The sequence below is a fragment of the Podarcis vaucheri genome (genome assembly GCF_965113315.1).
Source record: "Podarcis vaucheri genome assembly, chromosome: 1".
Taxonomy (NCBI): Eukaryota; Metazoa; Chordata; class Lepidosauria; order Squamata; family Lacertidae; genus Podarcis; species Podarcis vaucheri.
In genome coordinates, this window is record NC_138759.1 from 45,473,391 (window position 1) to 45,488,887 (window position 15,497).

At 43.5% G+C, this 15,497-nt stretch overlaps 1 protein-coding gene across 2 annotated transcripts in view; it reads left to right on the top strand.

Annotated features, from left to right (window-relative positions):
* Positions 1-15,497, top strand: part of TYRO3 (TYRO3 protein tyrosine kinase) — a 68,519-nt gene that overhangs the window by 13,898 nt on the left and 39,124 nt on the right. For both annotated transcript variants that reach the window (XM_082239673.1, XM_082239672.1), the window contains exons 3-5: positions 312-412; positions 10,284-10,454; positions 14,882-14,968. In XM_082239673.1, the coding sequence (XP_082095799.1) occupies positions 312-412; positions 10,284-10,454; positions 14,882-14,968 (359 nt within the window). The remainder of the gene's footprint in view (positions 1-311; positions 413-10,283; positions 10,455-14,881; positions 14,969-15,497) is intronic.

The following is a 15,497-nucleotide window of genomic DNA, read 5'->3' on the forward strand; positions in this document are numbered from 1 at the left end:
CATTCAGCAAGTCCTGGGTTCATTTGCTGGCATCTACAGCTGACATAAACCTGGGTTGCAGATGTGAGAAAAGCCTCTGTGTGAGGCTTTGGGCAATTGTTTGCAGTAATGGGCCAAATAGAGCCGGGGCCTTGTAGTTAGGACAGCTTCCTGTGATCACACGAGTACATGCTGAAGCAGGAGGGATTTCCTATTTTGGAAATGGCTCCAATGTTTGTAGATCACTGGATGGAATTGGAAGAGCTTGTGATGACAGCTGCTTGTTTATGCCACAGTGCCATTTACCATTCATCGCTCTCTCAACACTTTAGCTTGAAGTCTGTGGACCGGAAAGACTCTGGGAAGTACTGGTGCCAAGTGGAGACCAACGGGAAGAAAGAAGAATCACAGCAAGTGTGGCTCATTGTGGAAGGTAAGGGCCCTGTCACTGGCTCTTGCCCAAGGCAGGCATGCTGAGGACGCAATAGTTGGCTGCATGTGGAAATTGTGAGAAGAGACTGCCTGGCTGACGTTGGCTCATTTCCAGTGTCTGTGCTGCTATGACCAAAACAATTATGCTGTCGCAGCGACCATCTAAAGATCAGAAGAGAGTGGTAGCTGGTGTAGGGGACCTATCACACAATTTTTTGTTGGGTCTTTAGTTCTGCAAAATATTGAGTGCTTCCAACATTATGTTTGCCAACTTTCATTTGAAAGCATGCCCAAGAAACAGCTAGAATTAGCATCTTTATAATGTTTTAATGGTGAGTGTGATGTCAGATAGGTTAACTATAGAATGAGGGCTCCAGAGAGCCTACCAAAATATGTGTCTGACCCTTCAGATGATATGAGAATCCATGTCTTCCATTTTCTGGCTTCTCCATATGCATGTTTAGACAATGTCAGACTCTAGGGCTTAGCCTTGCAATTGGCTGCTGTGGGGCATGAGTCTGCATCAGGTTACGGGCTAGTCAGATGAGTAAGAAGCAGAAGACATGGTCAGAGAGAGGTACTGGACCAGGCAAAACAAAAGCAGAAAACTGACAACCCCACAGGGTTAGTGGTAATAGACATGGCCAAAGAGAGAGACCAGAGTCTAGTACCAGATTGGGCAGAACTAAAGTACCAGAAGCAGAGACATAATTGAAAGGTGCCCTGGAAGTTAGGTACCACAGGAGGCAAGCTTCAGGCATCTCAGATTAAGGGGCTGGCTTGGAAATATATACTTTTTATAAGACTGGGTGTGTCTCTATTGGCTTTTCAGGTCAGCTGACCACCTTCAGACTACAGCAGGCACTCCCAGACTCGGCCCTCCAGATGTTTTGGGACTACACCTCCCATCATCCCTAGCTAACGGGACCAATGGTCAGGGATTATGGGAATTGTGATGCCAAAACATCGGGGGGGGGGCGAGTTTGGGGATGCCTAGACTACAGTGTCCCATGAGAGCAATGGAAACGGTACCTCAGCCTAGAAAGCAGCCTTCACTAATACAGCCTAACCTGCCTGGTTTAGAAATCAGAATGCTAGTGACATAGAAGACCAAGTGCTAGAGGTCAGCTACTCTGGAAGTCCTGGTTCTAAATGTCCCTTGGTGCCTTACAGAAAATGAATTTTTGATTAATATAGGGCTGCAGTGGTTTTTCTAGGCTCATTGCTCAGGCCTTCAAATAACCCATGTTTCCAATGCCAGGGAGAACCTCACGAGACAGCCATTGTTTACCCATGAGCCATGCTTTTAACTGTGCTAGAGAGGCATGTAGGGTTTCATCTGCCAGGTTTGCCCAGACTGACAGCATACTGGTTTTACACAGTATTTATTGTTATAATTTATTGCATTTAAATCCCACCTTTTTCTCCAAGAAGCTCATGGCTCCCCCTCTCCTCATTTAATCCCCACCACAGCCCCATGGGGTAGGTTAGGCTGAGATGCAGCGGTTGGCACAAGGTCACCCAAATGAGGGTTTAAGCCCTGGTCTCCCAGGTCCTAGTCTGCATCACCCTGGCTCACACAGACTGCACGCACAGACCTAGAGGATACACTGAACAGCACTCTGGCCTGGCATCAACATAAATATGTACCATTTAGAGTGGGTGGCTCCCTGCATTTGCAGCTGTACGTCCTTCCAGGGTTATGATGCTAGCAGACCTCATAAAGCTGCCAGCGTCAGATCTGCACGCTCTCTGGAAGGGAATCTGCAGCGGCTGCAGGCTATCTGCAGCAGAGTTACATCGTTGATGGAGTAGGCAGCGCTCTCCTGTCTGACTCACAGCTGAATCAGTGTCCCAGCATGGGCTCAGAATACTGTGCTGCTTCAGGTATTTGTCTTTTTCCATGAAGAACTTCGTATTTCCTAGTCATTTGAGGTTTCATAGTGGTTTGTTTTTAAGAAGAAGAGATGTAATCTCCCGTGGCAGTTGGTGCCTGGATGTAATGCAGAGGTGTATGTTTAGACTTTGTCTGCCACGCTGGAGAGAAAGGAGGTGCCTGTTACTCCCAAGCCAGGAGTGCATAATACATCCTTTCTTTGTCCTCAGGGGTGTGCCTTTGCCACAACCATTAGGTGGAACAGGCCCTTCTGTTTTGCAATTTCTATACTGGAGCTTGACAGCAAATTATTGACCCTTTACTGGCCAAGCTGCCAGGGAGCGCAGCTGAATTCTATGTTAAATATTTGCTTGGAGATAAATATAAGTGTCATTGATGGAGGCAAATTTCTATCAGGGTCGGAGAGTACGATAAGACTGCAATTAACCGTCTGAAGGTGGAACAATTACTTGTTATTCTGTATATACAGTAACTGAGCTGCTGTTACTGGGCCACACTCTTTTTGTGGCTCTATAAATACAAAAAATATAAATAAAGGTATCTTCAGATTTGTGGCAGCAGGAGGATGATGGATGAACAGGATATGTGCTTGTGCAGTGTGGATAAGAATGGGTGTATGAGAAAGAGAATGACGGGGCGATTGAGGAGAGATGCATCTGATGAAGTGGAGTGTCGCCCACTTAAACTGATTCCATGGTACATGTTTTAATCTTTAAGGTACCAAAAGATTCTGTAACAGAACATTTGATGAGCATGAGTTCAAATTGCTGCTTAGTGCAAGGGCAGGGCATCCCTTTCAACCCAAGAGCTGTATTCCTTTGTGAACTATCATCCAGAGGCCACATGCCAGTAGTGCCCAATTTAGGCAAGGCCAAATGCACAATCACACACATCTGCCAATCCACTGTACACTCCATTTAGCCACGCATATACATGCACATCCCATTCACACTCAGCCATCCATTTCTGCCACTCACCCCTCCTCTTTCTTTCTCTCTCTCTCTCTCTCTCTCTCTCTCTCTCTCTCTCTCTGTCTGCCACTCCATTTTCATTCTCTGCCCCTTTCTCCTCTCCATCATCCATTCTTTCTCTTTCTCAGGCATCCCTTCTTATTCACACACCAGAAACATATACCCCATTTATCCATTATCCCCTCTCATTCTCTCTCTCTCTCTCTCTCTCTCTCTCTCTGTCTGCCACTCCATTTTCATTCTCTGCCCCTTTCTCCTCTCCATCATCCATTCATTCTCTTTCTCAGGCATCCCTTCTTATTCACACACCAGAAACATATACCCCATTTATCCATTATCCCCTCTCATTCTCTCTCTCTCTCTCTCTCTCTCTCTCTCTCTCTCTCTCTGTCTCTCTCTCACTCACCCACCCACCCACCCACACCCATGCATAACTGGATTTTTCAAGTTTTTCAGCTTGAGGATTGTTGTTTTACAAAAGAGCAAATGATCTTTCTTCAGTCACCTCCCATTATCTGAAAAGAAAGGAGCTTCAGTTCTAAAGGGGATGCTATACTATCAGGCATGATGAATCAGTCTGCCTTGGGCAGCTGATCAGGAGTAGGGTGGGGCTGGGGTGCAGTATGAATTTTCTGCCTTAGGCATCAAAATATATTGAGCCATTTCTTCATGTAGCTTCACTTTCCATTGTAGATCTTTTTTCCTACTGTGGGTTGTTGTTGTTGTTTTTTGACATGGTAAAGCCACCATGCAGCAGTTTCTTTCCTTGGGATCAAATAGGCTGGAAGGTATTGTCCAATCGTATGGTGGGGAGCTTGAGCAGATCTCAAACCCTTGTCATTCACACAAAGACAATACATCCAAATATGTCTTACGCACATAAAACCCAATGCACAACCCAATTGTGTGGCTAATTGCCAGATTTTCCCTATGAAATTGACCACATATTTATGCCTGCGCACAATGAATGTTATTTGTGTAGAGGCCATATTTAGCTGCACCATCCCTATGTCGATGGATGGGGATGGTGCATATGGGGACGATGGAAAAGGGGAGGCTCATTCAGCCTATGGTGGATGCCTCAGTTCAATGACCCTCACATAGATGCATTAGGGCAGAATTTAGTTTCAGTAGTTTGGCGTGGCCTGGTATAAATACTAGAATTGTTCCTCATCCAGATTTCTATCGGAGTTATCTGATCTTGTTGGCAGAGTAACCCCAGTGAGTTAGCGGTCCACCAATCCTTCATTTGTTCAGAATGCAGCACATGCAAAGTTTGCCCCAATATTCAGCTTATGTCTCTCCTCACCGCCTAGTTTACCGATGTGCAGTATTACATTGATTAAATCAGCTTGCAATAAGAAGTCTTGCCATGGCCACACAGTTGTATCAGTTATCCTTTTCATGCAGCATTTTAATCAATGCACATATTTCGTCCTATGAATTGGTATCCAATTTGAGATGGGCAGGGATGATAACTAGGATGAACTGCTCATGTGCCATTTCCAGCAAAGCTTTTAGAACTGGAAGGTCTGGGTGCACAACGAAGGACAAAGCCAATGCACTGCAGATAATAATTAAATGCAGGGATGTGGGAATCTGTGGCTCTCCATATGTTGTTGGACTACAGCTCCCTTCACCCTACCATTGGCCATGCTGGCTGGGGCTGTTGGGAGTTGGACTCCAACAACATCTGTAGGGTCACAGGCTCCCCATCCCTGATAACATGAGACATCTGCAGCCCTGATGAAGAGCCTGTCGCCATAGAATAGCATTGTACATCTCAGGGCAATAGAATATGCACTGTATAAGCATTTTGTGTCAACTTTATGGCAACTCAGAAAATGTTTGCCCTTCCAAAGGAAAATGTTTCAGCATACAAAGAGGGTTACTTTTTTCTCCTGCTCTTCAAGGTCTGCAGCAAGGATGAGTGAGCATCCTTGAAATCTTAATGAGCAGCCATTAGTGATAATCATGTAAAACCCTTGTAATATTGCAGAATACTGTGCATTCATATATTCTCTTACAATTTTGTTTGGTAATGAAATAGCACACCATTGCTAACGTACACAAAGTCTGCTACCCGTCTGCTGCCCGTCCAGGTATGTCTGACTTGAAAGAGACACCATTAGACTTTGGCATCCTTGTTATAAAAACACTCTGCATATATATAACCTATTCAGAAGCTAACCGGCTTCTGCTTCCTTAACCCGAAATCTAAAGGTCAAACTGTACTTAAGAAATTATTTTACTGAATTTAGAGCCAGTACCGCCAGAGGGCTATAAGATTTGGCATTACGTTTCTTATTTAGGAGCTAAAACGAAAGAAGCTGCCATTTAAAATTGGTTCCCAATATTGAAGCAAGATTTCCTAATGTGGAACATATGTGTTATTTGGTGCTTGGAAGAATAATGCAGCAAGGAGCGAGCTAAGAGTAAAATGCCAAACATAGGCAGCAGGCTTCCAACTTTTCTCTTTTTGCACCTCTGTGTCAAAGAGTGATGGGAGAAGAAGCCTCTTAAAATCTTTTCCCCTTGGTTGCTTGTCTTGCTCAAAATACCTCCCAGCTACTTTCCCACTTGCTTGGGCAAAGGCACAAGTACTCATTATCTTTTTCTCCTAAGGGTGGAAAAGCACTGCATGCTGGCAGGGAGTTGTCAGAGCGAAGCGTGCCGTATTAAGCTCCCCTTCCCCTCACTGCTCAAATTTTGCGGCCTCCTTGCTTTTTAAAAAATGTATGAGGCTGTTGAATGCATCTGCTGCGTAACATGCAGTTTTGCCTTTACTGTGTTACACTGTCAGGTATCAAATGACAGGTGTGTGTTCATGTTTGCGCTAGACCTGAGATACATAGGGCCGCCTGATGAATGGCTTAGCGGAAGAGACATTTGAACCAGGGACTCCATGACTCAGAACTCACCCATCATCCTCTCTCATAAATAAAAAGGGCAGAAAGAGGAAACTTATATTTGATGGTAAGAAAGTTTGCTCAGGAGCTTATCATAGTTTTATTGTACAGGTGTGTCCACAGTAGTAAACAAGATTGGATGATAAGCAAATAAAAGTACTACAGTGGTGGGGCGGGGGGACGGTATCTACCCTGTGGCCTGGTTGCTGTGTGTGTGTGTGTAGTTAATTTCATTTCCTTTATCTTGTTTTGAGTAATATAGCTAACTTGAATAGCTTATTTTGAAGGGCAACTATTTCCAGGTACTTACATAACAGAGAGCATGAAAGGTGTTGACAGGGAGTGTTGTCAGGTGTGTTTATCAGCACAGGAACGGAACCTCAAAACCTATATTTAGAGCCTTTAATAATAAGCTGATTGCCTGAGATCCCACATATCAAATAGGTCTTCTGTCTACTTATTTTTGCCATGATATCAACAGCAGCTCATGGTGTTTGGCGTGGGATCTATCTAGCTATGTTGGAAATTAGCAGAATGACATCTGACCATATTGCAATTCCTCTTCTAATCGGTTTCCAGGAAAGTCTTGTTTTCCCGCTCTGTTTACCCAGGGACATGTGGTCTTTATCATATTCTTTGCTCTCCCCAATATTTGACTGTTGTGTTTTACATTGAATTGTACCTGAAATTCAGGGCTGGCCCAAGGCATTTGCTGCCTGAGGCAAAGGGCAAGAAACACACACTCCTGTTTCACATATGGATGCTAACTTTATTGATTCTTGCTTAAATATTGATGATAGGACAGTGTGCTCCAACACACTTGTGGACAGTAGACTAGCTTTGAGGGCACAGGGCAGGGCAGGCGGCACACGCAGCTCTGTAGGCAAACACCTGCTCACTGCCCATTGCACAGTCCCAATACCTGCTGCCTGAGGCTCCTGCCTCAATCTGCATAATGGTTGGACTGGCCCTGTTGAAATCAGCCAGAAGCAAAAAGAATGTCACGTCTAGAATAATGGCTTTATCTGCAGCACAATGGCCGTTGTTTTCAGGAATTGCAAAACTTCCACAGGATGATGGGACTGAGCTTTCAGGTGCTGTGTATTCCAGAAAACCTCATGCTTCAAGCAGTCAGTGTTATCAGAATCTGTTTGCATGATTGCTATATTTGTGTATGGTCAAATAGTTAATCAGCGGTCAGGTGACTTGAAAGTGAGAAGCATTAGCAAGGTCTCTTGCCTTGCCTTTGTTTAATCTAGTTGTGATGTCACGGTCTAAATATCTCCTTGTGGCATTATCCTGCCAAAGTTAAGCACTTTAAAAATTGCATTGATTTCATTGTGAGATGTGGGGATGTGTTTTGTTCTTTTCGTTTTAACTGATTTTTAATTTCAAATAACAAAACCTATCCATACAAAGTAATACATAGCTTAGTAGTTGTATAGAAAATAAAGAAACGTTGTGGCTGATGGTTGTTCTCTCAGCTGCTTGTCTTCATTTGGTTGAAGTCCCAGTTGATTTTTTTAGTTTCCAGTTGTGTAGAGGCAGCTTTAGTTACTTCTTCATAAGTTATTAGGTGTTTGAATGGGTAACTCGATCTCCTCCTTATTCCTGCTCAGAGGCAGACTTTGGTCTTTCAGATTTCAGCAGCACCACCCCATCTCTTGCCTTCCGCTTTGCTCAGTTCACTATGTCATAGCTGCCATGCCCTGTGGCACCCCTAGGCTTGGCACCCAGTGTGGCAGAACTGGTCATGCAGCCTTAACTCCACCTCTGGCCTGCTTCATGGAGAGCTGTGGTGTAATTTTTAAGTTCACTTCTGCATTGCAATGTCCCTGTGCAGAGATTATGGTGCATTCCTGAGAGGCCAGATCTGCTGCATTTGTGGCGCCTGCTGCCTGAGGCAATCACTTCACCTTGCCTCATGGGTGGGCTGGCCCTTAACCACATTATTGTTCGCTTCTTAACTGCAGCTTGTTAGGGAACAACAACCCATGAACACTATTTCAGATGAAACCCAAACTTCCTGGTTTGTTTCTCCCGCTTACACCAATTGGGAGGAGCAATTGGGCAGCATGGTCAAGCAAGCATCTCTTGTTTAGTAAGCCATGATAAGCAAAGCCAGAAAGTCCAGTTTATTGTGATGTGTGAACGTGACCAATGAGAGTGGCACAAGATTGTGTCATTTAGATACCCTCCCACCAATGTGAGCAAGGGACAGTTCAGGATAAAAACTGAAACTAAGACTTCAGCAGGAACGTTTAAGACGACTACTGTATATAGAAAATAGAACAAGATAAGTCATGGCCATCAGTCTCACTCATCCAAGATCCAGCATTTCCAGATCCAACTTTGATCACACGGAGGTACCATGGTGGGGTGGGGAGACTTTTTGGCTCAGTGGGTCATATCTTTACTCACCCTCTTGGCCAACTTTGACGGGTGGGCAGAACAAGTCAATCATGCGACACCACAATGATTACATGTGATTGACAGGTGGGCACATTTACTCACCTGTCAAAGGAGTGAGGGAGATGTGATCTGACTCCCTACATATCAGCTGATCATATCAGTTTAGCCCTGCTCCCTAGCCACATCTCTACCTGCCCCACACCTGATGTCCCATATGATGTAAGGTGTGAGGCTGCTGGGCATAGATTGGGGGAAATGGCCTGGTGGGCCAAATGCAGAGATTCCCCAACTCTGAACAATGGTTTTCATAGAGAAACTCACGTTGTTCCCCAGAACAGGTCTATCTTGCAATCAAATTAACCTCAAAACTCATTTTTAGTATATTTTGAGCTATGCCTTCTCACACTAAAAATTTTGGTTTCTCTGAAATTTCATATTGTGGTATTTAGATCTGCAATCTACTATAATTTTTCAATATTCCTTTTGAGTCCTAGCAAAAAAGTTACTGTCTTAAATAAGCAGTTGGTTTTTAGCTAAGTTACTGTCTGACAAAACTCCTTTTTCCCACAGACATTTTGAAAAATAATACAGGATGTGTATTAATTATATTTCATGTTTAGAGTAAGGCATGGCTCCAGGTTCAGCATGACTCTGCGAATGCATTTTTAATATATTCCTAAAACCCCTAAGGAAAGGTGTTCAAAGTCAGAACATAAAAGAATAGTATGTCTTCTAATTAACAGTGACTGTATTTAGAAGTTAGGCATTGCTTTCATTATGTCTTTGAAACATTTCTTTAGGAACCATGAGAGGTGTTTTATATGTGTATTATTACTAATGAATATCTTGGCATTTATTCTTACAATTTCTCAATTTTTCCACTTCGTAGCATTGTTCTCCAAGCAGTTAGCTTTTAAAGCCACAATAAAACTGAAGCAAGGTACTCTTCCAATAGAGTGTGTTGACTAATAATTTCCTAGCCTCAGACCAGCTATGGAATTCTCTATGCAAACAGATATTATTATTATTATTATTATTATTATTATTATTATTATTATTATTATTATATCCTTCATCCTAAGGTCCCAGGACGGGTTACAGTAATAAAAACACATGCATTTCCCAAGGGTAATAATGAAGCCACTTTTTAGAAATCTGGAATTTCACTGATCTGCTTGGGAGAACAAATGGAGAATTGAATCTGGTCCCCACCACCATTCCTCCTCCTCCTCCTCCTCCTCCTCCTCCTCCTCCTCCTCTGCTAAACAGCTGATTGGTGATATCCAAACTTTTCAGCCAGGGCCATGCATTTGCAGCCTCCGCTGCTGCTCTGCTTAACTGGGGCCCCTGCCTGATAATTTCAAAGCCCATCAGGAAGTCTTTAAAAAGGCAGTCTTTAAAAATAACCTTTCCTACTGCTATTCCACTCAGTTATATCATAGTGTAAATGTGCACAGGACAAAATGGATTCTGTACTGTAGGCAGCTCTAACCAAAGAGAAAAGGGCAAAGATGTACCATAAATGTAAAATGTTCCACTTCTTAAAATATGTGTGGTTTTTTTTTTAAGAGCCCTGGCAGCCAATGTTCTGTACAAACTACTGTGAAAGAATTTAAAGAAATGGTTTCAGCACATCATAATGAAAACTCTCCCACTGCTAACATTTATGCTTTGTTCTTCTAGGTGTTCCTTACTTCACTGTTGAGCCAGAAGATCTGTCTGTAATCCCCAATACTCCTTTCCAACTATTTTGTGCTGCAGCTGGCCCACCTGAGCCAGTGACAATTGTCTGGTGGATGGGCGATTCCAAAGTTGGTCGTTCCGACGTCTCCCCCTCCACCCTACATGTGCCAGGTAAGGCTTCCTCCTAGGATAAATCAGGGTCTTAGAAAAGGAGTGGAGTGGCTGGTGAAGAGACCATACAAATTGCACCAGTGTCATGTTGCTGGTGTTACGGGAGACTAAAAAGCAAGTATCTAGTATAGTCATACCTCGGAAGTTGAACAGAATCTGTTCCAGAAGTCTGTTCGACTTCCAAAACATTCAGAAACCAAAGTGCAGCTTCTGATTGGCTGCAGGAAGCTCCTGCAGCCAATAGGAAGCCGCGGAAGCGCCATTGGACGTTCGGCTTCCAAAAATAGTTCACAAACCGGAACAGTCACTTCTGGGTTTGAGAGCCAAAATGTTCAAGAACCAAATTGTTTGAAAACCAAAGTACGACTGTATACAGTAGAGGTCACCAAAGATGAGGTTACCTCTGGTAAATTTTCTATGGAATTTCCATGTGGGGCAAACTAGATAACCGCAGAACAAATACACCTTCTCAAAAAAAACATGCTCCACTCATTCTAGGCATTCTTCTTGGTGTATATTCTTGTTAACAGATTTTAATTTTTTCCAATTGGTTTATCAGTTCTAATGCCTTAAGCTGTTCTGAGTGCTTCTGTTTCCTCCAGCGTGGCAAAAAGCCAGCCCCATTGCAGCTGAAGGGAAATATAATAGAACAGAACAGCAATGGGAAACTCGCAGCTACTGAAACATTCCTATGCAGTTGAATGAACCTGGTTAGAACTCTGTGGTCTAGCTATACAACCTTCCCAGACCTTCGTACTGAAAGGAGTAGAGGAAGGACTTGGTACTAACTCAGCAGTGTAACGTGACAAAAACTTTCACCAGAAACTCTCTCCCCCATTTTGTCCTAATGTCATAGACAAAGGGTTGATCCTACTGAGTCATCAGATTTCTTGCATGTACCCTCACTATTATGATCTCCTTTATCCCAAAACAACAGCAGTTAGGATGGTGAGATCGAAGGCAGGTCTCCTGCAGCTTTAATAAGTTGGGTAGAGGAAGGAATTTCAGCAAGTGCAGTTTGCATGAAAGCCCATGATAGATGTAGCGTGCATGGAAAGCAAACACACACACAAATACACACACAGGTTATGTGTACAAACTAACACATAACCATAAAAACAGAAACAGCATTTCAGTATAAAACAAATCACAGAGATGTCGTTACATACACTCAAGCTTTTAAGATGAATGTATGTAGACCAACCACAACGAGGACTGAGTCATGGGAGGAGTATTTATATAGTAAAAAACAACAACAACAACAAATAGAGACCAATCCGCATCAAAACTGCTCAAATTGGCTTCGGCCCAGACAACATGTCTTTGTCTGACCAGACATTCAGATGAAGCAATGTTACATAAATTAGCAAATAGAACTTTTGATGCTTTCCAGTATTGGGCTATTACCAATCTGGCTGCTGATAGCAACATAAACAATTGATTTTTATAAGTTATAGGAGGACTGACATTTGTGTTCTCAAGGAAGAAGGGCCATGGAGCTTTGCATGTAGGTTCTTTCTCCGAAGGGAAGAGGAAGGATCAGAAGGTGAACCTACGTGTGCTATCTTTGGGTCACACAGTTCCTGAGGCATGCAAGAAGCGTGTGGGTGTGGGGAGCTGGTGTTGCAGGAAAGAGCAGCAAAATGTTTAAAGGAAATAATAATTAGCTGAGGGGGTGGGGAAGTGGGGCAGGGCCAACATTTCAGCAGTCAGTTGATTTATCTTCAAACGCTGGATTGCTGCACCTTTCTTTTTGTACCTGGAAAACACTGGGGACATTTTGGGTGTTACCACCGTCAAAAAAAGCAATGCTCTTAGCATTGCTCGATCTGTTATCAGCCAGAATATATCACCCTGTGTTTTAAAATGTATCTTGTCATCTGTCTCCATCTTTTGATCTTCCACTCCTACTCCTAATTTTCAGCAAGGATAATGCAAGCTTACTTCAGACATGCTTTGTCAGTGCATCACGCTCCTAAAATGCAGCCTCAGCTACTGTTTCAGACTCTGGTTTGTCCTGAACCAAGGACAGTGAAGCAGGCAAAAGCTCAGATAGAAACTTCAGAGTCATTTCTCTGGCAAGCTTCACCAGGAGTGGCCCAATTCCGCTTTTTAATTTGAAATAATTGTTTTGTCTTTCACAAAACTAGAGACATAAAAAGTAAACTAGCCCTTAAAAAAATAATAATGAAAAACAGAATAATACATTGAAAAAGAAATCTATCATTTGCTCTCAAAGTCATCTGAGTCCAGTCTAAGGACCCAGTTTTTCTAAACAACAGTTTAGTGCTTCCTGTGAGCAGGATGTCAATAATGCTGAGTTAGGTGGCATTCCAGAGGCCTTGTTCTTTGTCACTTAATCCCTATGTGTGTTAAAGGGCAAAGTAAACATTCCAATAAGTATTCCCTTCCTGACTGAGCAACCTTCAGTCCTGTCATAATTACAGGCACCTTGAGACATTGCTGCTCGTCCAGAGACGCTTGCTACCAGCATTTTCTTTGAGCAAAGAGAAAGCCTGGTATTTATGATTCCTCTGGGTGGGAAGATTGTCTGCAGCCATTTTGAATTGCTCTTCAGGTGTATGGCAACCCATGTCAGAAGTGTAGATTTTGGCGAATTACTTTTTAAAAAGCTCAACAACTTTGGCAAAACAAACAAATCTCAACAACTTTTCTGTCCGGATTTTCACTTTTTGAAATATGGTAACCCTACAAAATGGAGGGGCCTGATTTCAAATGTAGTACATGGTGTAGTCTACTGTAAATGGGGCCATTGTCATCTGAATGTTATTATTGTTTCAGTTTTGACAATCTGAGAGGGCGGTTTTCTGCCTTGTGTTGAAACCCTCAATTTTAAAAGACTATTTATATAAACACTCATATTCTGGTGTATAGACAAAACCAAAATCCCTTTGCAGACATTTTGTCTTCTGCTGCTGCCCATATGAAAAATAACATTTACCTGAAGTGTAACTCTAGGATTAAATGAAGGCTGGATTCCTCTCCCCCCGCCACCCCTTCCAAAGTACTGTACAGTGGTACCTTGGGTTACATACGCTTCAGGTTACATACGCTTCAGGTTACAGACTACGCTAACCCAGAAATAGTACCTCAGGTTAAGAACTTTGCTTCAGGATGAGAACAGAAATTGTGCTCTGGCGGCGCGGCAGCAGCAGGAGGCCCCATTAGCTAAAGTGGTGCTTCAGGTTAAGAACAGTTTCAGGTTAAGTACGGACCTCCGGAACGAATTAAGTACTTAACCCGAGGTACCACTGTATATAACTACTAAACTTGACAAAAGACAGATGCAGGAAAAGTTGTGCTATTGCGAGGCTGGGGAACCTTTGGCCTCTCAGATGCTGGACTACAACTCCCATCATCCCTGGTCATTTGCCCACGCTGACTGGGCCTAATGGGAATTAGTTCTCCCAGCCCTGTGTTTTTGTCTTTGCTGGTTGGGGAGGTACTAGTTTTGCAGCTTTGTACGCTCCAGACTCATGCCCATATTAACAACCAGAAACCTACAATGTGTTTCTGGACTCTTAGGCCAACATTGCACAGACCCATTAATGGTGTGTACATGCATTCCCCAATAAAAAGCGCAAAGCTGAAAATAGGAAATAGTAATTTGTTAACTGCAGCTAGTGACCTCTTTCCCAGAGGACACAATTAGTGTGCCCTTGGAAGAACGCTACATTTACGTGTGAATGCTTACAAGGAGCACTTCATTACGATGGAGACAAAAGCACTGATTTCTGTGACTGCCGATTAAATAATCCTGTTGCCACTGAGTTGTGGAATCTCAGTGGCGTTAATCAAGCTGCAATGTAGTCATCATGCCTTTGGACACAGAGGTGCCTGTTGTTTCTAGTGGAGGTCGAGGGTATAATTTGAAATCAGCCAGAGACCTTGGCCAGGCCAAGCACCCTCTTTTCCTAGGCATTGCACAAACAAAGGGATGGAGAGTATACAAGCCTTAACTTAAGAGCAGCAAAACAATAGGAGAGAGTCCAGCCAAGGACAGCAGTGAGATAACAACAATGAGAGAGCTAACAGCCTAGTACTTGGGCTGCCCTCCCACCAGCCCATTCCTGCCCTTCCCTTTCATATTTTGCAGAAGGAGCTTCCAGTGCAGGCTTCTCTGTGCCACATTCCTCCTGTTTTATAAAAAGAAAAGAAAAAACCGATTGACATGTTAATTACACCCAAATCCATGTGAGTTTGATCCGCTTCCAGCTCAGCCCCCAAAAGTTGCACATGGAGAGAGAGAGAGAGTCTGAGCTGCGTGTCAAACATAATTGAAATTCTGCTTGAGGTTGAAGCTGGGGGATTATTATACTGTACAGCAGTTTTGTGTGCTGCTTTCTTATTTCTCTCTCTTTCTCCCCCTTCCCCTCCTGCTCTCCCACTTCTTGGCTGTATTCCAGGTATTAATCAAAGCACAGTTTTCTCCTGCGAAGCCCACAACATAAAGGGACTGTCTTCATCCCGGACGGCCACTGTGAAGATTAAAGGTGAGAGAGATCCTTCCCTGTTATTCCAGAAAAGGAAATTGGATGGACTGTCAGGAGTGGGAAGAAAGCAGGGAAAAACAGTTTCTGTTTCTCCCTCCTTCCCTGCCTCCCTTCTACCCCCCCCCCCCAACAGGAACAGTTTTGAGCTGCTTTCCAGCAGTGCCTTCTCTCTCTCTTCTCAGCAAATGAAATAAAGCACTGTGCTCACTGTTTGGTATGCGGGCCTGTGTCCCTGCAGCAAAATTTGCAATCAAACCCAAACCCCAACTGGCACAGGAAGGGAAGATGTGACACGAAATAACAGATTTTCCTTGAACTGGGGCATCAGAACTGTTTGTGGTAGGAAGGTGGGCCACAATGATGTCATCTGCAGAGGACGAACACGGAAATCTTCCTTTTCTGCACAAGTTTGATGCCTTCGTAGCAAAAATACCACCCCAAACCTTCTCCTCTCTTTTCTTTTCTCCTCTCCCCTCCCACACACCCACACTCCCCCCCCCCAATACATTGGCATCTCGTGAACTGCAGG